The sequence below is a fragment of the Ahaetulla prasina genome, chromosome 5, assembly GCF_028640845.1.
Source record: "Ahaetulla prasina isolate Xishuangbanna chromosome 5, ASM2864084v1, whole genome shotgun sequence".
Lineage (NCBI taxonomy): Eukaryota > Metazoa > Chordata > Lepidosauria > Squamata > Colubridae > Ahaetulla > Ahaetulla prasina.
This window is the reverse complement of record NC_080543.1, coordinates 67,768,930-67,795,657: the sequence shown is the minus strand read 5'-3', so window position 1 is coordinate 67,795,657 and position 26,728 is coordinate 67,768,930. Positions and strand designations below refer to the sequence as shown.

The 26,728-nt window shown below is 41.2% G+C and overlaps 1 protein-coding gene across 1 annotated transcript in view; it reads right to left on the bottom strand.

Moving 5' to 3' along the window:
• The window catches only part of LOC131199940 (cilia- and flagella-associated protein 47-like), a 173,310-nt gene that overhangs the window by 65,316 nt on the left and 81,266 nt on the right, over positions 1–26,728 (bottom strand). The window contains exon 5 of the mRNA XM_058186233.1: positions 13,999–14,166. Within this exon, the coding sequence (XP_058042216.1) occupies positions 13,999–14,059 (61 nt within the window). The 5' untranslated portion in view covers positions 14,060–14,166. The remainder of the gene's footprint in view (positions 1–13,998; positions 14,167–26,728) is intronic.

Here is a 26,728-nt window from a genome sequence, read left to right as displayed (position 1 = left end):
GGGCTCTCCATTCCGTCCCGGGGAAATGTTTTCTCCCGACTGGCAGCTTACCCATGAATCAGAGTCCTTGGGCCGTGCTCCAAGCTGACAAGCAGGCTCTACCACTTGGGCTTGGGTCCTCTCGTCAGATGGGAAATAGGTGACTTCAACTAAATCGTCAGGATCATGTTTCGCTCCTTCTACGCTCTCAACTTGCTGCTCTTCCATCTTCACTGGGTCTTTGCACCGCTGTGGAGGTTGCGGAGACTGGGGCCCAGCACCCCTCTAACGGGCCCCCTCTGAGAGGAGGAGAGGGTACTGTTAGCAAAAGAAAGTTATGAGTTTTGGAATAATGTCAAGGTTCCAGAAATACCTCTTCTGCGTAAAAGAAACTCAGAGACATTTCTTTTCCAGAGTTCTTTACTAGCATGAGGAGACTGGCACACGATGAGTGCAATTCCAAAACTGAAGTTCCGGATTCTTTTCCCCAGTTATACAAACCCCAAGAGTCCCACCCCCCTGACCCCTTTGATGGTCACATGGTCCCACGTTCTCCCAGTCCATTCGAATATCTTCTTGCCACTCTTCCTGCAGATGTGAACCCCATCCGACCTTGACTGTCTAAAGAATGTTACCATACCCCTCAGCCCCCCTTCTCCCCCTCAGGGGAAAAATGTGGCAGCGTCTGGAAACCTAAAGTCTAATATGGTTTCCAGGCCTGACACCGAGTTTATTCATCAGGCAACAAAAAAGGTAGCCACCATTTTGGGAATTACGTGTAAGCTTCATTGTTCCTTCCACCCAGAGAGTTCAGGGAATATTAAAAGAGCTAATAGATCAATAAAGGACAAATTAGCAAAGATATGTCAGGAGACACACCTTAAATGGCCAGAGGCTCTTAACATGGCTCTGCTGGCTGTAAGGTGTGCACCAAAAGGTGATTTGAAGGTCTCGCCATTCGAGCTATTGTATGGAAGAGTACCTAATCTTGTTCGGCCTGAAATACAAAATAATATACGGGTGGCCAATACAATTAAGTCTAAACAATTACAAGCCCTTAGCCAAGTGGTTAAGAGATTGCAAAACTATGTCTTGTCATGTAGACATCAGGTTTTAGTCACAGCAACTCACAGTATAACTCCTGGAGATGAAGTGTTGGTAAAAGATTGGAAAAGGGAGGTTCTAAGCCCCAAGTGGAGAGGACCATATACTGTTGTCATGTGTTCTCCTCTTGTAGACATCAGGTTTTAGTCACAGCAACTCACAGTATAACTCCTGGAGATGAAGTGTGGGTAAAAGATTGGAAAAGGGAGGTTCTAAGCCCCAAATGGAGAGAACTGTATACTGTTGTCGTGGATCCCTCGCATCCTGGACATAAACTGTTTCAACTCCTACCCTCAAAACGACGCTATAGAGCACTGCACACCAGAACAACTAGACACAAGAACAGTTTTTTCCCGAAGGCCATCACTCTGCTAAACAAATAATTCCCTCAACACTGTCAGACTATTTACTGAATCTGCACTACTATTAATCATTTCATAGTTCCCATCGCCAATCTCTTTCCACTTATGACTGTATGACTATAACTTGTTGCTGGCAATCCTTATGATTTATATTGATATATTGATCATCAATTGTGTTGTAAATGTTGTACCTTGATGAACGTATCTTTTCTTTTATGTACACTGAGAGCATATGCACCAAGACAAATTCCTTGTGTGTCCAATCACACTTGGCCAATAAAAATTCTATTTCTATTTCTATTTCTATTTCTATTCTCCTCTTGCTGTAAAGGTAGCTGAGATCAAATCCTGGATTCATTGGACCCGAGTTAAATTGGCAGCCCCAACCCAGTGGGAAATAAAGAGAGACTTGGGTAACCGATTGCTGAAGCTGACCTTTAAGAAGAAAGGTAGGATGCCCTCCCCGTCTGGTGACACCCCAGAAACTGTCCCTCAATGACCGAGAGAGGTGAAGAATCCCCCTGCAGGTGTTACCCCAGAAGCTAACACCCATCGCACGGGCAATGAAAGACATCTGCTGTGGAAGCTGAGGTCTCAAACCCGGGGCCCGCTGCAGTGAAAAGAATCTTGTGTAACATTTATGTTCTCTATATCATGTAGAGATTACAAGGTTTCAGACGGCATGGAACCCGCCCAACTCATGCGCCAGATCGCCTGTGTCCGTAGGGACCTTATCCCGTCCATTTGGGTGGTAGTGTTTTTATTGCTGATTAGTATTGTTATCAATTTTCTCTATCTCTATAAGGTTGTGGTCAAAAGGGGGGCGAGGGGGAGAAAGGTGATCCTATGAAAATGGAGGACATCCAGTCCTGGTGTCAGGATATTTTAGATGACCAGAAACAGGTCACTCCAACCCCTAAGCTGCCAGTAGAAAGGGTTTGCCCAGTCCACCCCCTAAGACTCCACTTGCCAGAAACAAAACCACCACTTTATCTTCATCCCCTACTTCAATCAGGCTAAAGTGAGTCAGTAACCCCCTTGTGATAAATGTTTTGTTGATAAACCTACTGGAAATCATTTTATTTTCAGTATTGCAAAATTTCCAAAGTGCAATCCCAAAAATCTACCCCCATGTGAACATGACGGGACTCAATATTGGCGATGTGTATACGACTCAACTGTAAAATGTCATATGCTTAACACCACGTGGATCCCTGTAACCATAGGGGATCGACAAACAGCTAGGGTGCCTCGTCAGACTCCTAATAGCATTACCATACCGGAATGTGATAATTGCATGCAAGGTAATGCTTTCCTTTATGATCTCATCATGCCTTCAACCTGTGACAACAAAGAAACCTGTATACAGGGAACTAAGCAATACAGCACATGCAAAGTTGATGGGAAAGTTAAGTGTTTTGGATCACAGGCTTCTACTATTATCAAACCAATGCAGGCAACTCGCAAACCAAGACACGCCATGGGTGAAGGGGAATGTCACCAATGCATACAGTTTATCATAACAGGGGGATCATAGGAAAAACCCTTATCTATCATACCCACAGCCCAGCTTCGTGTGATCAGTTTGACCTAACCTCCTGTAAGCACAATGGGACTATCTATAGAAGATGTAATGGGACAAATGGGGTGTTATGTTATGACCCAAAACAGGTGACTAAAGTGTTTGAATTTGAGATTACCCTTCAACACAAAGCGTGTGGTAGGTCTGAAGTGGTAGCAAAAGCCACGGTGGTACCAGGAAAGCAGGCCAATATATCCTTTGACGCTTGCTTCTTTATAAATAGGAACTGCTTTCTGAGAGAGATGTGTGGAGGTTTGGAATGGGAACAGAGTTATATGTTTAATGAAAAATATGTTTGTCTTGAGCAGGACGCGAAACTTAAAGGAGATTGCTACAACCCAGAATAGAATTATTGCCCGGCCTGGGAGTGTGTGAGCTTTGCCACATGGGATAAGAGTTCAGTGGGGAAATTTCAAGGACGGCTCCATCAGGTGGTGGCTAAGAGTAATTGCAATGTAGGTCAATGCAACCCCTTGATCCTTTCTGCCACCCCTGATCTGAAGATTCAGAAGAATATCACCATAGTTTTTGGTCTCCAAATCTATGGAAAAGGGAAAGACCCAGGAATCATATTTGAGTACAAGATCCAACCCCACCCCCGAACGATCGGGCGCCAGAAATCCCTATTCTGGTCATACTATCAGGAAATTGAGAAGATGAATATCCTTAAGTTACCCTCAAAAGTAATTAATACTTTTGTGCAATTAGCTGCAGACATAGCTTCCACCTTAAATGTTAGCAGTTGCTAACATATCCCAATATGGGAGAGAAGTGGCCATGGGAGGCACAGGAGTTAAATTATTCAACTCTGCTGGAAATGGAAGAAAGGGGTAACTTGTCTGCTACCCCAGGTAAAGATGGAACTTGGGTCTTGACCTCGAACTTAGTGGGATCCGTCTGCTTTACCCGGAACCGAACTGCCAATTGTCACCAGGTAGGATCCTTAAGGTGTCTATCCACCTGGAATGAAGGAACATGGTGGTCAGGTAGGGGACAGCAGCCCTCAGTGGAGGCACAGGCACTTGGCAACATGTCTCTTCTTTCCTATATCTCCCAGCCAGGTAACAAATCCCTTGTGTGGTTGGCACTGGATTTGTGGTAAATTTGCTTATGCCCAATTCCCTCCCAACTGGTGTGGAACTTGTGTACTCGGAATCATAAGACCAGGTTTTTTCTTACTTCCCTTACGTCAACACCAAGTATTAGGGTTACCGGTCTATGATGAAGTTGGCAATTTAAAGAAAAAGAGACATGCAGATACTTCAGCAATAGAGAAGGTAAAGGTTGGGGATAACCAAAAGTGGAAGGAAGATGAGTGGCCTGCAGAACATATTATCCAGGTGTATGGACCAGCAACATGGGCAGAGGATGGAATATGGGGATATCAAACCCCAATATACATGATAAATAGAATAATTAGAATAATTACCGTCCTGTCTCCAACCTTCGCTTTGTGGCGAAGGTTGTAGAGAGTGTGGTGGCACACCAGCTACTCCAGTACCTGGATGAATTGGTCTATCTGGACCCGTTCCAGTCCGGTTTTCGGCCTAGGTATAGCACGGAGACAGCTTTGGTCACGTTGGTTGATGATCTCTGGAGGGCTCGGGACAGGGGTTATTCCTCTGCCCTGGTCCTGTTAGACCTCTCAGCGGCTTTTGATACCATCGACCATGGTATCCTGCTGCGCCGGTTGGGGAGTTTGGGATTGGGAGGCACCGTTTTTCGGTGGTTCTCCTCCTATCTCTCTGACTGTCGCAGACGGTGTTGGCAGGGGGGCAGAGATCGACTGTGAGGCGCCTCATGTGTGGGGTGCCGCAGGGGTCGATTCTCTCGCCCCTCCTGTTCAACATCTATATGAAGCCACTGGGTGAGATCATCAGTGGTTTTGGGGTGAGTTATCAACTGTACGCTGATGACACGCAGCTGTACTTTTCCACCCCAGGCCACCCCAACAAAGCTGTCGAAGTGCTGTCTGGAAGCCGTACGGGTCTGGATGGGGAGAAACAGGCTCAAGCTCAACCCCTCCAAGACGGAGTGGCTGTGGATGCCGGCATCCCGGTACACTCAGCTGCACCCACGACTGACTGTTGGGGGCGAGTCATTGGCCCCTATGGAGAGGGTGCACAACTTAGGCGTTCTCCTGGATGGGCGGTTGTCTTTTGAAGAACATTTGACGACCGTCTCCAGGAGAGCTTTTTATCAGGTATGCCTGATTCGCCAGTTGCGCCCCTTTCTTGACCGGGATTCCTTATGCACAGTCACTCATGCTCTTGTTACCTCTCGCCTGAACTACTGCAATGCTCTCTACATGGGGCTCCCCTTGAAGAGCACCCGGCGACTCCAGTTGGTCCAGAATGCAGCTGCGCGGGTGATAGAGGGAGCTGCTCATGGCTCCCATATAACACCAATCCTGCGCAAGCTGCACTGGCTGCCTGTGGTCTTCCGGGTGCACTTCAAGGTGTTGGTTACCACCTTTAAAGCGCTCCATGGCTTAGGACCGGGTTATTTACGGGACCGCCTACTGCCACCGTTTGCCTCCCACCGACCCGTGTGCTCTCACAGAGAGGGACTCCTTAGGGTGCCATCAGCCAAGCAATGTCGGTTGGCAGCTCCCAAGGGAAGGGCCTTCTCTGTGGGGGCTCCTACCCTATGGAACAAACTTCCCCCTGGACTCAGACAACTCCCTGACCTTCGGACCTTCTGCCGTGAGCTGAAGACATACCTATTTTTCCGCGCAGGACTGGCATAGAATTTTTAGACATTATTATTGGGTTTTTTATTTTTAATTGGGTTTTATGGTTTTTAAATGTATTTTAAATTGGGGCCAAATTTGAATAAGTTTTTTAGTTATTGTTTTATCTGTATTGTGTTATTGATTGTTGTTTTTACTTGGCTGTAAACCGCCCTGAGTCCTTCGGGAGAAGAGCGGTATACAAATTTAATAATAATAATAATAATAATAATAATAATAATAATAATAATAATAATAATAATAATAATAATAATAATAATTATTATTATTATTATTATTATTATTATTATTATTATTACAGGTGGTAGTGGAAATCGTAACAAATGAAATTGTAAAAGGTCTAACAAAACTTGCAAAGGAAAGTGTGAAGTCCACAACATACATTATGCAAAACAGATTGGCGCTGGACTATCTTTTGGCTAAGGAAGGGGGAGTATGTGGTAAATTTAATTTATCAAACTGCTGTATTGAAATAGATGACACTGGTAAAGTCATTCAGGAAATCACTGATAAAATGATTAAGATTGCTCATGTGCCAGTGCAAACATGGAAGGGTTTCAACTTGGGTGAAATTTTCTTGGGATGGTTCTCGAAGCTGCCAGATCTTCAAGCCATAGTAGCATTAATTGGTATGATAGCAGCAGGTTGTGTCTTAATTCCTTGTATTTTTCCTATCTTCACGAGAACTATATCTAATACTATGTCTATGTTAGTGGAAAAAAGAGCTGAAGCTAAGGCCTTGGCTATGTGGGAATATGAAAAGGTAAGCCAGTGAAGAAGAGTTGAATTTTAACATTTATGAAATTACTCTGGGGTCAGATAATGAATAGGTCATAGTTCCAAAGGGGGGAATGATAAGGACCCCTAAAAAACTGTGTATTTCTTAACCAAAGCACCCCTAAAACCCCTTCAGACATCTGTGTGAACTTTGATATAAAATCATGTAACTATCACATATGGAAAATTACTAATCCTGAGAAAGCAGAAATATCAAGCTTAACAGAAGCCGTGTGCTGTAACCAGAAAGAACTATTTCTACATAATGTAGGCTGTTTACCAGTTTGACTTTTGTAACTCAATGTATAAGAATAGGATACTGAAAGTAATGGATGACGCATGTCAGAAGATGTCCGTGTCTTGGAAGGTGTATGATACTGCCATATATAGTCAAGTTTACTGTAAGCCAATTATGTATCATTTTGTGTTTTCCTGTTTGCTACTTTCTGTACCAGATACTATAAAAGATTATGCTTGGGCGGTGCCCAGTGTCCAGGCTTTCTTTTCCACGTGAGTTGAAGTCTGTACCTATTTGCGCAGATAACTAAATAAATAATTCTTGTTTCTCTAATCCTTCATGGTCTTTTCTCCTTAAACTGAAATGTGGGCGTAGCCCCATAACATTTCAGCACTAGCATCAAACCACTTATTATATAATGTCATAATAGAAAAATAATGCAGCTTTACGCCATATATTAGCATGAATGGATGTATATGAAAGCTGTTGAATGTGAGACTTTGTTAAAGCAGGCCAAAAAGCTCAAGAAGATTTCAGTTCCAGCACCATGCAGAAAAGTATCAGAATAGAAAGTATGAAGATATAGAGAGCTTCCGGTTGACGTCATGGTGATACAGACACAGAGGAACAGGTCTCCTCATTTCCTGTGCTGAATTCTTCATGTTTGTGGGCTCCAGAAGGAGCCTAAGCTGCCCTGAAGGGGCGGTGAAGCAAAGAGGAGCACCCTGTGAGGTTGGGGAGAGTCACAGCTCTCTGGTCTGGGGGGCGGGTTCCTCTCAGCCATAGCAAGAAGAAGAAGCAGCCTAAAGATGGCTACTACAAAGCTGGGACAAACAAAGAACAACAGCTAAGATTGGTGCTGGAGAGAAAGTGAGGATTTTTCTTTTGTCTTAAATTGAACCCCAAGAAATAACTCAGAACTATTTGCCCAGAATTGAGTGTTAAAGCAACACCTAAGCATTTTGGGATGTTTTGGAAAAAAATACCTACCGTATATACTCGAGTATAAGCCGAGTTTTTCAGCACGTTTTTTGTGCTGAAAAACGTCCCCTCAGCTTATACTCGGTATATCTGACTTACTCTCAGTTTTTTTTTTTTTTCACATTATACCGGATGGTGCAAACTTGGCGGGCTTTTGCATTAGCGGGGGGAAGCCCTGCCGGTGCAGTGAGAGGGCGGGGCGGGGGAGCCGCCAGCCTTCTCGGCTGAGGGAGGGAGGCTTTCCCTGACCGGTAGCTGCCTCATTTCCCTCCCTCGGCTTATACTCGAGTCCCCAGTTTACCCCAGTTTTTTGGGGTAAAATTGGGGACCTCGGCTTATACTCGGATCGGCTTATATTCGAGTATATACGGTAACTGGAAATGAAAGCTGTAGAAAACAAAAAAAAACAAAACAGATTATGAAATAAATAGACCCCTAATTTGGGAAGAAGCACTAGTGGTAAGGTATTTTTAAACATTAGAATTATCTATATAAAAAACTTACTCTGCTTTTGTATCTGTTGTACAACCCAAATGACAATGAACTTTTAAAATAGTAAACTGAAATTTAAACAGAGTGCCACCTGCTGACAAAAGAGAAAACTACAAGGAAGTGATGTAAGTAAAGAGACACTTGAACATTATATTAGAGGATTGAGTTTGCAAAGAGGATATAAAAGGTTTTTTTTGATAACCTCTGGAACTACTTGAATGGAAATGAGTGTTAAATTATGAGATATAAAGAATTGGGACTAGTGTACTCCTTGAAGGGTAGTTTAAAGACTAAATAAATAATTATTGGACTGTTGGACAAAAATCAACTTTCTTAAAAAATAAAATAAGACACTGAAGAAGGAGAAATGAGTGGAATTGTTCAGGAGATGGATTTAATATATCAAAATATAAAAGACATTATGGACAAAGGATTTAAGGATATTATGGGAAAAAATGGAAAACACTATACAAGGGATGATGACTACAGGCCAAGATGCCTAGGAAAGGGAGGAGCCAAAAGAAGAAATAAAGAAGGAAGAAGATAGGGAGGAGATTATATTGAAAATAGTAATGATTGATGAATTAAATCGGGGAAAAACATATTAAGAGAGTTGGAAGATATGTTTGAAACGGACGCAGGGACCTCGGTAAATTTTTTAGAAAATAGGTAGTGAAAGAGGGTAGAGGTGGGAGGAACACCTAGATTGGACATCCAAGAAATAGAAATAGATGGAGACTTAAGAGAGGAATGGGAGAGGCAAGTCCAAAAAAAAAAGCATAGCAATTGAAGTATCGAAGCGGGCAAGAGACGATGGGTAGATGATTTATTTTCTTTATTATTGTTTTGACTTGCTTTTCCTTTTACCCCTCTTTCTTTTAAAGTATAGCAACTAAAGTACAAACCAGGCAAGAGATGATTCCTTTTCTTGGTTGCTGTTTTGAATTGTCTTTCCCGATGTCTCCCTCTCTATTCTTTTTCTCTTTTTGTAGGCAGGTGACATGATTAGAAGTTAGACAGGAAAGAAAGAAAAAGCTTTTTAATATAGGGTGATATGATTAAAAGCTAGAATAAATGATAGAAATAAAGGGAATATTAAAGTATTACATTTTTATTTGATAAAATGAAAGTAATAGTGAGAAATAGGTGGAATAATTGAATAATGATAGATTGTAACCTAATACAGATGTGTACTGTTATGGAAATTTTATAAATTGATTGAATGTAACAATAATGTTTAATCTGATCAGTTTTGTATATATTGGAATGTATGGCACCCAGGTGCCACACTGTTCATGCATTGATTTGTCATTTTATAAAAATAAAAATAAAAAACTTAAAAGAAAGTATGAAGATATAAAGATGTTTCAATAAGAAGTATTTCTTTTGTGAAATGAAAGAAGCAATGCATTCTACTGAAACATTATCAGGAGGGGTGCAAAAAAACATCAAGGTGGGTCATGGATTTATAAGTCTTGGGAACCAGTCCTACTATCTGCATTCTACACACATGGAAACTAGCCAGATTTTAAGTTGGATAGGTATCAGTAGGAATGACTGAGTGAAATTTGTAAGCCTGTATTTATATTTATACCTCTCTGGATTAATAAATAAATAAATAAGCTGCACCAAATGAGATTTGCAGTCTTCAGTGGTCGAGTTGGCATAATCCAGGATGGAGTACTAAAAGTAATTAATAAAATTAAGAATTTTTTTAAAAAAGTTTAAAAATTAAGAAATGAGAATATTCAAGGTAGCAGGGCTGAGCAAACTCCACCACAAGTTGGGTACTATACTGAAGATGCTAGGCATGTTTGTGGAATAGTGCAAATAAATACTTCATCAATAAAGGAACTTGGAACCCTTATGATGGGAAAAAGTGATACATGTATTGGAAATCTCTAACTGGGAAAATAATGAGAAATAATAATAGATGGCATGACCATCACAAAAGAATTAAATTGGGAACACTGCAAATATAAATTTGCTTTGAGGGAAAAACCAAGTTTGCCAGCTGCTCAGGATGACTGAAAGTTTTCTGTGGGTAAGAAGCTAACACTGGCATTTGATGGATAATTTGAAAACTAATTGGTAATGCATATGAGTAGTCTGAGGTAGCACTGCAGAAGGTGAAAGCCTTGGGAGATGGCTTAATTATGCCCAGACAACAGAATGTTTTGCTGCAAGAATTCTTGATTGAATAAGGGTTCTAGAGATATTATTTCCTTTTAAATCTATCTTAATGGGAGCAAAAATATCTGTTATAAACAATGTAAAATTGGCTCAGTGCTGCCAATTTATTAAAATTAGCTATCACACAACAGGTACTACTTGCAATTGTGAATTGAAATCATATAGGGAAGCATAAGGAGAAATAATGTAATATTAAAAAAGGATTTGTTTGGGGTTTTTTATTGATGGGGAATCAGTTACAGAACAAACCACAATGTATACAGAGCATTCCCCTAGGAAGTGGGGGGGGGTTGTAGTCAACAGTATAGAAACATGAGTTAGAGTACCTTAAGACAAAGTATTTTATAAGATGCCTAAATATATTGCCTGTTACTAAAAAACAAACAAAAACAATCCAAAAGGGCATATTTCACCATCACAATATGTCTCATCTCTAACTCATAGACACATTTGAAATAAAACAGAGGACTGTCAGACTTGTAGAAATTTTGAATAATCTGAATCACGTAGTTAAATCTGCTCTAATAGATTTTATGCATGAGGAAATACAGTACATTGTATTTTGATGATTATGGCTGACAGCTCATGAAAACCCCAAATTCACAGTCTCAGAAAATTAGAATATTACATGAAATCAATAAAACAAGGAATGTACATAGAACAATATTGGTACTGAGTACTCATGTACTCAGTACTTGGTTTGGGCCCCTTTTGCATAATTACTGCCTCAATGTGGCGTGGCATGGATGCTATCAGCCTGTGGCACTGCTGAGGTGTTATGGAAGACCAGGATGCTTCAATAGCGGCCTTCAGCTCTTCTGCATTGTTCGGTCTCATGTCTCTCACCTTTCTCTTGACAATGCCCCATAGATTCTTTATGGGGTTCAGGTCGGGTGAGTTTTCTGGCCAATCAAGCACAGTAATCCCATGGGCATTGAACCAGGTTTTGGTACTTTTGGCAGTGCGGGCAGGTGCCAAGTCCTGCTGGAAAACGAAGTCAGCATCCCCATAAAGCTCATCTGTGGAAGGGAGCATGAAGTGCTCCAAAATCTCCTGGTAGATGGCTGCGTTGACCCTGGACTTAATGAAGCACAGTGGACCAACACTAGCAGATGACATGGCTCTCCAAATCAACACAGACTGTGGAAACTTCACATTGGACTTCAAGCATCTTGCAGTGTGTGCCTCTCCATTCTTCCTCCAGACTCTGGGTCCTTGGTTTCCAAATGAGATGCAAAAGTTGCTCTCATCAGAAAAGAGGACTTTGGACCAATGAGCAACAGACCAGTTTTTTTTTTTCTTTAGCCCACGTAAGATGCTTCTGATGTTGTTTGTTGCTCAGGAGCGGCTTGACAAGAGGAATACGACATTTGAAGCCCATGTCCAGGATCCATCTGTGTGTGGTAGCTCTTGATGCACTGACTCCAGCCTCAGTCCACTCCTTGTGAAAATCCCCAACACTTTTGAATGGCCTTTTCCTGACAATCCTCTCCAGGCTGCGGTCATCCCTGCTGCTTGTGCACCTTTTTCTTCCACACTTTTCCTTTCCACATGACTTTTTATTAATGTGCTTTGATACAACACTTTGGGAACATCCAACTTCTTTTGCAATTACCTTTTGAGGCTTTCCTCCTTATGGAGGGTGTCAATGATGGTTTTCTGCACAACTGTCAGGTCAGCAGTCTTTCCCATGATTGTGATTCCTACTGAACCAGACTGGGAGACCATTTAAAGGCTCAGGAACCTTTTGCAGGTGTTGTGGCTTAATTAGCTGATTAGAACGGGACACTTTGAGCCTAGAATATTGAACCTTTTCACAATATTCTAATTTTCTGATATAGTGAACTTGGGGTTTTCATGAGCTGTAAGCCATAATCATCAAAATTATGACAAATCAAGGCGTGAACTATCTCGATTTGCATGTAATGAGTCTATCTCATATATTAGTTTCACCTTTTAAGTTGCATTACTGAAATAAATGAACTTTTGCACGATATTCTAATTTTTTGAGTTTCACCTATAGTGTGGTGACCAAAACTGGATGCAGTACTCTAGGTGTGGTCTTACTAGGTCTTTATAGAGTGGTATTAGTACCTCACTTGATCTTGATTATATATCTCTGTTAATCCAATTTAGGATTTTTAGCTGAGACTTCAAGATCCCTCTTTCAGTCACTGCTATTAAGCCTGGTTTCCCACAGTTTATGTGTGCTTTTGGTTTTTCTTACCTAAGTGTAAGACTTTATTTTTCTCTACACTGAATTTCATTTTGTTAGATAGGGCCAAGAATTCAAGTCTGTCAAGATCCATCTGGATCTTGAGCCTATCTTCTAGGGTGTTAGCTATTCCTGCCAGCTTAGTATCGTCTGCAAATTTGGTGAGTTTCCCTTCTATTCCCTCATCTAAGTCGTTTGTGAAGATATTGAAGAGTACAGGGCCTAAGACAGAACCTTGGGGTACCCCACTGCTTACTTCTCTCCATGTAGACTTAAACCGGTGGTGAAATCCAATTTTTTTTACTACCAGTTCTGTGGGTGTGGCTATCTATCTATCTATCTATCTATCTATCTATCTATCTATCTATCTATCTATCTATCTATCTATCTATCTATCTGCATAACACTATAAGCAATATTATTAGTAGTATTATTGGATTACATTTGATTACGGATTAAATTGTATAGAACGGCCAGAAGTGAAGATTATATTGTATATATTATGAGAATAATGGCTATAATTAGGGTGTATAATATTCAAAAGAGAATTGTTACAGATAGTACACTGTCATTGCAGAAATGGAAACGTGATGTATAACAAAAGAAATGTATAATAAAAAACAATATAAATTAAAAAACAAATAAATTACAGATGACCGATTTACAGATTGCCACAATATAACTAATGCAGCAACTGGAACAGAATTTTCCTCAACTAACAAAAGGCAAGCATACTTATTTTTACTCTTGTTATTGTTAATTCGGATGGTGGAACTTTTTGTTCTTGTAGATTTTGGGGCAACTGCTAACTTCACAGACGAATAAATGATATAGAAGCTAAAGTTGCTGACCTAATCCCTATAAAGCCCAATGATCCTTAAAGTTATGTATGGTAGCCAATGGTATTTAGCCTACCATCTGGTTGTTTTTAGACCACGGCAACTAGAAGCTTATTTTAGAGTAAGGTATTGGTGACCTGTAACAACTATAGTCAACAACAAAGCAAGAGAACCAGTTGCCAGAATCCAAGTCTAAGCATTCAAAGCAAGGTTGTATTGTACACGGAGTAAAGACTGTTGGAATTAATATCAGATTTCGCTATTTACAATTAAAACAGAGTTAATCCAAGTAACAAGAATCAAGAAGCTCAGATTAATAATATTAGAAAAAAGGAATGAATGGAATGAATCAACTTTAATGGGAATCTCTGAATTTTGTTGCAACCCCATAAACATTCAAAACATGTTCTTAAATATATACTGTATAGTTTTAAGACAGCTATAGCATTATCTGTACTGTAAATTTTTTTGTAACTTTCCTTACCATCAGTAACTTGAACTTCATCATGAATTGGAGATGACTTGCTCTGAGAAAGAGTTAACATTGCAGTATCTTGGAGTATTTGTGAACCAGTTGTCCCAAGAACCACACCAGTTAATAGTACTTCTATCTTTTCCTCCAATCTACTGCAGGCACGGCAGCATATAACAGCTAGGAATAATGTGTGAGATATTTTTTAGTTTTCATAACTTTATCTGCGAGCATATTATACATGAAGAACCATTGTAATATGTAGAAGCCACTTGTTACAAAAGCAGTCAGCATCTTAATTTGAAGGATACTTGAGCATCACAGTATTATAACAATATTTATAACAACATTGACACATCTTTGAAATATATACCAAAAGAACTTTTTATTCATTCATGTAAAAAAATAAATCTTGGCCTTCTTTTATCTTAGTCTGGAGCTGCAAACTGCTTTTCAGTTCCTGCCTATTACTATGTACGGATATTGTCTATACAAGATACATATTTATCCATCCACATTGGGTTATTTAGTGCAGATTTTATTCCAAGCAGAATCTGTGACTCTCACATATAGTTCAGGGGGCATCTGAATCTCCTATTATCCAGTAAGGATTTAGAACTCCAATAATCTGTGAAAACCTATTTAATTAAAAAAGAAGAAAGAAAGACCTGATCCCAATGTAATCAACTGCATATAGCCTTTCAAACAGTATAATAATCCAGGTAAGAGTGAATATAGAAGTTAAAAAGGCTTCAGCTTTGCACATACTTAATATAGCTCCTTCGGAAAACCCAGTCCTTAAGATACTATGAATCAGATGCATTTAAAAGGAGTACAACTTAACACATTTTATGACAAAACAATAGAAGGAACAAGAAAAAAATGAAGAACAAGAAAACCAAATAATACTATCTAGACCCTAGATGGGCAGAGATATTGTTTTGAAGAATAAAATAGTACTAAGGATAGTAATTAATGCCTCTATATTGTGACTGTAGTAGACTAGTCTGGTCAGGCCCTAAGTTTCTGAACTTGTCCTCTGGAATATCACTCTCCTGACTCCAATGGCTTTCCTTAAGAACACTAAGACCTTGTGTTATTCCCAAGTTTGAGGTCCTGGGTATATGATTAAGCCTTTGTCATAGTTACTCTGATTGATTGGTTTTATTTTGGCCACTGTATATGTTATTTAGTTTTTGTTATGATGCTTGTATCTTGTTTTTATTCATTTAGTCTGCTGAGAGTCATTCATCTGAGATGGGCAACATAAAGTGATTGATTGGTCACAAGTAAGTGAAGAAATAAATGTAGCACTCACAACTTCCCATTATTCCCATTTTCATCTACATCACGGGTGTCAAACTTGCTGTGTCATGTTGCCATCAACGTGACATTTTGCGATGTTTTTCCCATTGGCGGAACTGGGGTGGGCGTGGCCTGTGCATGACACATCTGGCCCATGGGCTGTCAGTTTGGCACCCCGATCTACATAATGCAGAGGGGAGGCAAGATGGCTGCAGTGTGACAGCCTATTTAGTGATCTCCTTATCCACCTATTATAGCTACTTTTATATGGATGCAAAATAGTTTATTTTTTATTTAATATTATCTATAAATTAGTTAAGTTAGTTTTATTTTATTAGGAGTAGTAATTTAAGGTTTTTAGATTTAGGACTACATAGCATTTAGGTTTTAGATTACGAGTTCCGGAACTTATCAGCATTTGCTGATGCTGTGGGAATATGTTTTTTTAAAAAAAAACCACCCAAGGATGCAGAAACAAAGGCCAGCAGCAAAAGCAAAAAAGGTGTTGAAAACTTAAAAGGAGACATAAATTGGAAATACATTCGGGAGGAAACCCCAAATACAATATGGTGGTAACAACAACCAGACAACCAAAGATAAAGGGTTTATTTCAAATAATGGACTCTGCAAGTAAGTCATCTTTTTTTTATTCTTCCCTCCTCATAACCTCAGTAAATAAGCCCTGTTCCTTGCTGGAGTGGGAGGAGGAGGATTGTCTTTCCTGGAAAATGAGACTCCATTATGAGACAGAGGGGAGAACAAGAATAATATTAAGAACAATTTTAAAGGAGACTTGGATTTGGTTGCCAAGAATTGCCTCCTGATAGCAAAAACAATTATTGCTATATTTGACAGCTCTTGGAAGCAAACCAAAAGATTGAAGAATTAAAGTCTCTAATGGAAAACTACATCTCTAAATTAGATAAGGAACCAAACAGCAAAGCCCATGCTTCAAAACATATTCTTAATTCCATGAGATAGCTCACGTGGATTGGGGGCTCCAAAATGGAGAAGACATGGAGGAGAGGTTAGTTCTACAGAGATATAGGATCTTACTCCAAGTTGCTGATATTTCTTTGAACAGGGGCAGGTGGCACAACAGACAAGTAATACTGAACTCTCTTTCCCAACTTTTATGCTGTAGGGTATATTCTAATGAATTAACAGAGATTTCTTGGCTCCCCAGCAGACATGGTTGCAAAAGAATATCGTTAACCTCTGGGCAGATTGTTCTACCTTCGATGTTATTCAGGCTTGAAATATATTTTAAAGAAATACTTTATTCAGCCAATAAGGATGTTTTATACCACCAAAATCCAGCCTCTGCTAAAGTCTTGGCAGAGAGCCAAGACAGTGAGAGAGGCTGACTTCAACCCTGAGAATTCCAAAATATTAACAACTAAGCAAAGAACCCCTCTACTAACAATGATAGAACAAGATAAGGATAATTAAAAAGAAAGCTCAGATCTATTTAATGGATGATGAGGAAGAATTAATCCATCAGTTTGCCCCCCTTTGCCCAGGAGACCAACAGCTGACTCTAAAGAAAATCAGAATAATTAGTTCAATGTTGAAATCAGTAACTAATGCAACAGGAAGTCTGTACACTCTGCTTCCCTCTCACTGCTCCTCTGAGGAATTGTTACCAAGCTCGGTTTCTGAAAGCATCAAATCCACAACAAATAAAACGAGAAGGTATATCAGCCCAAAGCAAAAAGTAAAGGAAAATCATACTTAGAGGATATAACAGTACAAGTCCAAATTAACCATCCAATAGAACAATTAGATAGTTTGAAGGAGGGTCAGAGTTTTCGTTCATCAGTAGAAAAGTCAATCTCAGATCAAAATCAGGGGAATACTAACAATCAAGATACAGAAGACCAACAACAAAAACTACAACTTATAAGGGGAATATTGAACTCTAATTGTGTTTATACAGGAAGCATAGTTAATATCAAACAAGCTGACATTCGGTACCCTCATTCCCTAGTCAACCAACCCAGTCAGAATATCCTTCTTACAGAAGTCTTATACAAATTGTGACTTGGAACATAGCTGGATGGAAAGAAGTGGTTGACAGTGAACTAGTGAGTTTCCTATCTAAATTTGACGTAATAGCCATCCAGAAAACCTGGTTAACTGAAGAAGATGAACTAATACAACTTTCGGGCTTTCAGGGATGGGCTTCCCCACCTGAAAAACAAAGAATAAAGGACAACCCTCTGGTGGACTATGTATCTTTATTAAGCAAGCATTGCAATGGAAGGGGGAGAAACTATATAATGAAGAGACGTTTTCATATTTTCTAATTGTAAAATTTAGATATGAGGAGTTTAAATTAATATTGGTAAATATATACATTCCTTGAAACATATCCCGTATTATAACTCTGGCTATTGGATATGTTTAGCAGCAATGATGGGATTTAAATAATTGAACAACCGGTTCTCTGCCCTAATGACCAGCTGGGTAGGCATGGCTGAGTGGTCATGTGGTTGGGTGGTCATGGCCAACTCGACATCACTCATATCGAGGGGTGCTTCGCCTCGCCCGGCCTCTCGTTACTGTGGGGATGCTGCAACAGTGATAAATGTGAAAAATGGTCATAAGTCACTTTTTTCAGTGCCATTGTAACTTTGAATGATCACTAAATGAACTGTTGTAAGTGAAGGATCACATATACAAAAATACAAAAAGCTTCTTTACTTGCAAAAAGCTGCCCTAAATACCAATCATTAGATTAGAAATACCTGCAAGCCGGAGTTACAAATCAGGCAGGGTGCTAGAGCACCTTGAAGAATTAAAATAGTTAAAATGCAATGATAACTATCAGCAGCCATCTCTTGCTCATAAAGTGAAACCCTTTAGCAGAGAGGTCATTTAAGCGTTCCAGAAAGTGGGTGGACATATTTCAACTACAAAATGCCGAGCTAAAGAGACAAATTATCAAATTATATAAGGGACCTAGGTTCATACCTCCCAAGCTGTCAGGATCACAATAAAATTGTGTATATGCCACAGATATCTAAATAAACTTCAAGCCTTACTAAGCCTTATTATCATGTGTAAGGTCCTGCCCCTCCTCCCCATTCAAGAAAGTATGGACTCTTGAGACAGCAGTGTTTCAAAAGCAACCTTTTATTGGAAGAGAGTGATTGCAAGAGAAAAGCAAAGCAGGCTCTAAGATCCCCTTCAGCAATTCTGTTAGAACAGAGGAGTTAGAAACCCCTCCACTCAGTCTGATCCACAGTTGTGAAGATGTTGTGAAAATGGTCGTCCTGTGAAGAAGATAAGGGACTGTTCCAGGCACTTCTCTCTGGAGGCTTCAGAACTGAGACAAAACAGATGTCCCTCCCCCCTTACACACTCCCTAAAGGTAAATAAAAGCACAGGGCAGATAGATGTCAGAGCTAGGTTTATAAACTAAGGGGTTACAGGATATGCAGGAAACAGGAAGAGGGTAATAAGTGAATACATTATACAGGCCCCCCTCCCCACAGGAATGGCAATATCGTGATAGGGATCTGACATGCTGCCCCCCTAGAAAAATGAGGGGTCCACCTGTAAAGAAAGCACAAGAGAAACAACATAGTGAGTTATTTGGGTTTGTTAGGGTACTACGAGTGGAACTTTTTCAGTAATGCAGGGGCCGTAACATGTTTTTAGCTACCCACTCATTCTGTGAGGGGGGTAAATGCTTCCAGGCTACTAGATATTGTGTGGAGTCATGGTGTGTGCGAGAGTCTAGGATTTCCTCAATCTCAAAGTGTTGTTCCGTCTCAATCATGATAGAGGTTGGAGGAATGTCTGCAAGTGGCCTTAGGGGCAAGGTAATTTCTGGCTTCAGCAGGCTGCAGTGAAACACTGGGTGGATTTGCCTAAGTGTTTTGGGGAGGAATAATTCCACTGTCACTGGGTTAAGGTTCCTAGTTATAGGGAAAGATCCTATGAACTTAGGTCCCAACTATTTGGAGGATTGCAAGGACTGTAGGAACTTGCTGGATAAGTAGACCTTATTCCCTATTTTGAAATGTTTTGGCTCTGTTCTTTTTTTGTCAGTCTGAGCTTTAAAAGTGGCCCTAGCCTTGCTCAGAGCCAATCTTACTATAAGCCAGGTGTTTTGCAGTTCTTGTATCCACTCTTTAAGGGAGGGTATGGTTGGCTCCTCTACCGGAACTCTGACATTGGGGTGAAATCCTGGCCTGTTGCAATTCAGAATGGGGTGACTCCAGTGCTAGAATGCAGAGTTATTGTATGCAAGCTCTGCAAAGGGCAGGAGGTCAGTCCAATTATCTTGTTGATAGTTCATAAAACATCTCAAATATTGCTGTAGAATGCTGTTCGTTCTCTCCGATTCTACCATTAGTGGCTGGATGATGACTTGAACTTAGGCCTTCTCCACTACCTAGAAGGCCCAAAAAACCTTTCCAGAATTTTGAAGTAAACTGAACCCTCACCCCCTGATCAGATATTATCTTTTGTGGGGCCCCATCCAAGTGATAAATGTGTTGCAGGAACATTTTTGCAAGTGCCCTGGCAGTGGGGATTTTTTGGCAGGGGATGAAATGGACCTGCTTGGAAAACAGGTCCATTACAAACGAAATGACAGTGTTCCCCCCACTGTCGGGCAGCTCTACAATAAAATCCATAGAGATCTCTCTCCAGGGTGTTGAACGTTCAGCTATGGTTTATAAGATTCCCGGGTTTTTTCCCTGCTTCCTTTTTCCTACTGCACAGACAGGGCAACTGGCAACATACCTTTCTATGTCCCTCTTGAGGGATGGCTGTCTTTTAATAAGGTGCAAGGTCTTCACAAAGCTGAAGTGCCCAGCCAGTTTAGAATCGTGGCATATTTTCATGAGATGCAGCCTCTGGCTAGCTGAAACATATAATTTTCCTCCCAACCAAGCCAAGTCATCTTTAAGTAAACAGGTATTTTTATGGGCTTGGAACCATTCATCATTAACTAGGGCTTGTTTGAATGCCTGAATGGCAGCATTGTCCATTAGGGGGTCTTTTTTTAGCTTGCGTCCTGGTTATCACCTTGGCTGACAGCTGGGAGGCTGGGAACAGGCGTTTGATCACCTCAGGTTTTCGCTATTATACTGTGGTTTTCTGGACAGGGCATCTGCTAGAAAATTTTTCCCCCAGAAAAATATTTGAGGGTGAAGTTGAAACATTTAAAATATTGAGCCCAGGGCACTTGTTTTGGGGAGAGTTTCCACAGGGTCTTAAGAGCCTCGAGATTCTTATGATCAGTCCACACTTTGAAAGGGATTTTGTTCCCCTCTACGAAATGTTCCCTCCAGGTAAGGAGAGCCCTTTGCACTGCATATGCCTCTTTCTCCCAGATAGCCCATCTCTGTTCAGTGTCTGTTAGTTTTTAGAGGTGTATGCACAGAGTTGTAGTTGCCATGACAGTCACATTGCTGGCATCTGCCTGTATGACAAAAGCTTTTTCTGGGTCTGGGTGCTTTAAGGTTGGCTCAGCTGAGAATAATTGTTTCAATTTCTCGAACGCCACCAGACATTCCATAGTCCAGTTTAAAGGTTGCGTCGGCTTTGTCTCCCCCTTTTGTTTTCAAAAGGTTAGTGATGAGGAGTGCAATTTGCACAAAATCCGGGATAAATTATTGATAATTTGCAAACCCCAGGAAACTCTGCAGTTGCTTGCGCAAGCGGGGAGGGGCCCAGTCAATCACTGCTTGTACTTTCCCTGGGTCCATCTCCACACCCTCATGGGATGAATCCCCTAGCCAGGTTCTTATCTATGAAGATCCTTAATTCCTCGAGTTCTCTGGGGGATATGCTATACATCTTGGGCTTTGGTAGTTTGGTGCCTGGGAGGATCTCAATAGCACAGTCTGTGGGATGGGGGGGAGCTTGTCGAAGCCACTGAACTCTTCAGCTAAATCCTTATTTTCCCTAGGAATGCTCTGCATTGGCATGGCTCTTCTGGCCACAGCTGTTTCTTTTTTGGATTGCCTCCCAGTTCCTCCCTTTGGCCATCTGGTCCAGTCACTCTCCATTGGAATCTTAGGGTTCCCTGCTGCCAGTTTATTCTGGGCTCAATTTCCTTAGCCAGGTGAGTCCCAGGACTAGTGGCCATTCCATTCCAGGTGCCACAATGAAAGTGAGTCTCTCATGATGAGTCCCCATTGCTATGTCCAGAGGTTCTGTAGCAAAAATGGCCAGTTCCCCCCGTGACTGACCCATCTAACTGGCAGAATGTGATGCGGTTTTTAGCTTCTGCAAGTTTATACCCAATTTTCCCACTAGGGTTGGGCTAATCAAACACTGGGTACACCCTGAGTCCAAGAGGTCTGAGATTTTCACTCTTTTCTCCTGACTGAAGATGAATAGTTTTAGGGGTAGGGTGAGTGGCTCAACTGGTTTGCTTACCAGTGAGTCATCTTCAGGGTTGCTCTCAGATGGGTCCAATTCCTCTCCAGGTAATGCCGGAGTTCCTTCCCCCGAGGGGGCGAAACCCTATGGCCTCTCCACTTCTCAGTGCAGTGTCTTTTCCTCGGGGAATTGTTTTTGTGGTCTTTCCTCCAGACAGGCGTTCTGGCTTTCGAGTGGGAGTTTTTGAATGATGTTCAGCTGCACGGTGGCCCTCCTTCTTGCATTTAAAGCAGGCAGATGATCTCGGCACCAGGGAGGTTTGAATGGCTCTCATTCCCCTGGGGTGAGGATCTCTTCCAGGTTTTCCCCCTTCAGTACTAGTTTCTGGCCATGTCAATCTCCACTTCTTCAGCCAGGATGTACCAGTCATGCAGGTGGTCTGTGGCCCCTCGAACCTGGCAGGCATGGTCGAGGTTATCATTCAGGCCATCTTTGAACCACCTCACTAGGATGTCTTCTGGCCAGTCTACTCTGCAGGTGTGGTCTCAGAACTCTTCAGTGTATTCAGCTACTGGCCAGTGCCCATTTTATGGTTCTGATGTGATCATGAGCTTTGCAATCTGCCAAGGAGTCTTCAAATCAGCAGCAGAGAGCCATCATGAATTGGTCAAAGTTCCACAGTTCAGGGGCATCTCTGTTATGGAGGGTCACCATCCAATGGGCAGCTGCCCCTTACAGGGCCAGGGTGACAACTCGGACCCGGGCACCGTGGGTCAGGAAATCCCTCCCATACTCTTGCATGTACATGAGGACATGTGTCAGGAAAAAACCCAGTTGCTGTGGGTCACCATTGTACTTCATTCCCAGAGGGGAGTCTTCCTCTCTAATTGTGGCACTCTGGGCTGGCCAGGAACAATTGCAAGGGCTGGTGCTGCACGGGGTGGGTTCACCTGCATGGCTGCTGCCCCCACTGCCACATCTGCTTGATCTGTTGCTGCTGAATCCAGAGTAGCAGCCCCGGCCTTGTTGGCTGCTGCTGCTGCCTTGCCCCCTCTCTGGTGTCCATCTAATTCCCCCCTGGTTCTGAGGTTTTCAAAAGCCTCCATCACAATCACATAACATTTCTTTTGAGGCGGTCTCTCTGCCTGGTTCTTCAATTGGCTCTTCCTGATTGGACAGGGCTTCTAGCTCGTGTTTTCAGCCCTGTTGTCGCTTGCCCCGGGGGAGGGTGACTACATGGGTTCTTCCATCGCAGTTATCTTTCTTCCCCACTCCGATTGACCATCTGGGCTTCATGGGGGCCTCCAAGTTGGCTTCAGTGTATTTGATGGGGCAGAAGAAGCTGGCTTTTGGCTGGATGGTGGTGGAGGTTTCACCCCAGCATTCTTCCTCTCCTTCCTTGCCTTTGTGCTAGGACATTGTATGCAGGGTCCCGTTGGTAGAGTGGGTTTGCTTCTCTGGGTTGATCACTTTTGCAGAGCCTGCTTTATGTAAGGTCCTGCCTCTCCTCCCCATTCAAGAAAGTATGGGCTCTTGAAACAGCAGCATTTCAAAAGCAACCTTTTATTGGAAGGGAGTGATTTCAAGACAAAAGCAAAGCAGGCTCTAAGATCCCCTTAGGCAAATCTGTTAGGATAGAGGAGTTAGAAACTCCTCCCCTCAGTCCAACGTTGAATGAGCCAATCCACAGTTGTGAAGATGTTGTGAAAATGGTCATCCTGGGAAGGAGATCAGGGACTGTTCCAGGGGTGGTATTCACTTACCTTTGCTACCAGTTCGCAAATGTGAAAAATCTGTCTTCATATATTTCTTGACTCAGTCTTGCCATTTCAATTTGTGTCTTGTTCAGTGGTGGTTGGGTTTCAACCTTACTTACTTTGGCCATGTTTCTGAGCACTGAACATCTTGTACTTCTGGGTACTCCAGGTATGTTGCAGTTCTGGAATATGATAGCACTGGAGGATAATGGGTTCCTGGTAGCTTCACATTTGATTCTTCTTTGGCAGTTAATGTGTGTCTTCTTTTCTCAACACATTTCTCGTGACCCTGTTGCCTATTTGCAACAAAATGTTTGATGATTCTGTGATCACGTCCCAATATCTTAGCTATTTCAAGAGTGCCGCATCCCTCTGAAAGATTTTTTATAATTTTTGACTTTTCAGAATCAGTTATATCTCTTTTTTGGCCCATTTTGACTGAGTAAAAGAAGCAGCCTAATAATTATGCACACTTTGATATAAGGTGTTGATCGCCTTAGGCCGCACCCTCCCTCATTACACAAATATACATCATTTGATATTCTTATATTCAATAAGCATTCAAGTGTATACAGCTTGGAGATAGAAAATATGCATAAAAATGATTATATGGTCAAAATACTCACTTGCCTAATAATTATACACATAGAGTAAATAATACCTGTCATATAGCAGATGGGTGGAAAATGTCAATAGTTGTCCCCATATATAAAAAAAAGGATCCTAGTAATTATAGGCCCATCACTCTGATTGACATTGTAGCAAAAATTTATCCTAGATTCCTTTTGAATAGAATTGAAATCTGGATAGAGGAAAATCATATCCTCGCTGAAGAAAAAAGCAGGTTTCAATAACTGCTTTGTATTGAACCATCTAATTGTCAAATATGCCTATAAGAGGAAACCTCTGTTTGCTGCTTTTATAGACATCACAGCAGCATTTGATATGGTAAAGAGAGAAGTACTATGGAGTAAATTGACATCTCTTAAAATAGAACCTAGACTGCTGGCTTTGATTAAAGCCCTTTACATAAGTACCTGTTTGAAAGTGCGGTATAGGGTTAATGGGGCTCTGACTAACAGGATTCACACAAATAAAGGGGTAAGACAAGGGTGTATCTTGGCTCCATTATTATTTAGTTTATACATCAATGATTTACAGGATTAATGAAGGATCCCATGGTACATATGCTGATGATCCTAAATACATACTGCAACATCTTGCTCTATGCTGATGATATGATTTTATTATTGTATTCACAAGAAGATTTAGCTTCTATTGCCAGGATAACTCCCTAACCATTAGTAAATCTAAATAAAAAATCATAATGTTTAGAAAACATCATCAGAGACATAGATGACAATTAGATGGTGAACCAATTTAGCTCCTTTGTATATTTAGGCATAACTTTTCCCAAGACCGGATCTTGGACTTGCCATCATCAATGGAGCAAAAAGCTCAGAGCAAAAGCTTGTTTGAATTTACTGCTTAAATTAAAGAATCATAGTTACTCAGGTTCCTAGCCCCATTAATTAAAGTATATAAAGCTAAGATTAGCCCTATGCTCTTGTATGGAGCAGAAGTTTGGGGTCTATACTTGACCACAGTATTAGAACAAACACAGTCCCAATACTTGAGATGTATTTTGGGTGTAGATCTAAGGACAACTGCTGCAGCAATTAAGAGCTGAATTGAGAATTTATACAATTCACGCACTATCCAAAATCAGAGCACATAACTACTGGCACAAAATCAATGAAATGGAGACTGATAAACTCCCCAAGTTATGCTTACTAGAGCAGATAAAATCACCACCACAAACTTCTTGGATCGCTAAACTGATCAGCGGCTGCCGCTTGCCCAAATGCCACAACCAGAATTTTAACAGGGGCTGCTACCAGATCCTTGGCCGGAGCTACCTACGAGCCCGCTAAAGCCTCGGAGTCCCTTAAGCCACCGCCGAGCACAGTGACGAGCACCGAGCGCCGAGAGCTGCACCGTCCTGCTGAGGCCTCCTGGGATGCAGTGGACCGCTGCTGGGACTGCCGCTGCTGAGACTGCCGCCACCGCGGGAATCACCTTCGGAACCGCAGAAGCCTCTGAGGCCACCGACGAGCACTGCCACCGCCTGTGCACCCCCATCGAGCGGGCCACAGAATTCCCCTCCACTGAGGTCCTGCTCTACTCTGCCGAAGCTGGAGTTTGCCCACCACCACATTCCAGCACCACCGACCTCCATCGCCACTGTTTATGCTCATCACCGCCCTTGTCTACAAGCACAGGATGAGTCCACTTTGAGTTTCGAGTTTCCTGCAGGGGAGATCTGTGTTGCCAGGGTGAGTCTCTTGAGTGGCCTCCATCCTCCCACCAACTCCTCCTCTGCTATCTCTGCTACCTACAACATCCGCCATTACCATCCTCACTGCTCTCGCCCATCTTCATCTCCCCACCACTTCCTTCTCTACTAACTCCAACATCTGCCATCACTATCAACCACGCTACCTCCATCAACATCCCCACGAACTCAAAACATCACAGCCTTAAAATGTGTTATCTTACAGAGAAAAGGTGTGAAAGAGAAAGATTAAAGTAGAGAAAATAATAGAGAGATACTACTTCACTAAATTTGGTCCATCCTATATCCATTGATTCTCCATCTTTACAACACTGCCATCTTGTGGAAAGAGTGAGTCAATCTAAAATCCTACCTTAACATCTATTAACATTAGTATAATTACAGCAAAATTAACTATAAAATACTAACAGAATATCAATCATGCCAGGCAGAAATTCCAACAAAAATACAAAACGCTCTCGATCAATAGATGCAACTGCAAATAATGACCAATACGAAACAAAATTATGTCATAACTGTAATAACCCTATATCTGATAATTCACTAAACATAGATACATTTATAAAATCACAACAAAATATCATCGAATCTATTCGAGCTAACCTAGAAAAAACCATCACTAACTCTATTATATCAAACATTGAAAAAACCGTCATTAACAACATTCAAACTTAGAAAAAAAATTATTAGCATACCTAGATGCACAACTTGATGCACATTTCACAAACCTTGAGAATAAAATTATAGCAAACCTTGAAAATAAAATTATAGCAAAAATAAATGGAAACACAACTGATCTCCCAATTCAAGAAACATTGCCTTGTACACAAACTAAACCACAAACATCTACCAATCAACCAAACAACGTAGCAATATTAGTAAGAGATACAATTGAGAAAGAAAAAAAACGTCAAAATGGTTTTATTTGGTCTATTTATTTATTTATTATTTGGTCTAGATATTACAAATGAACCAGATA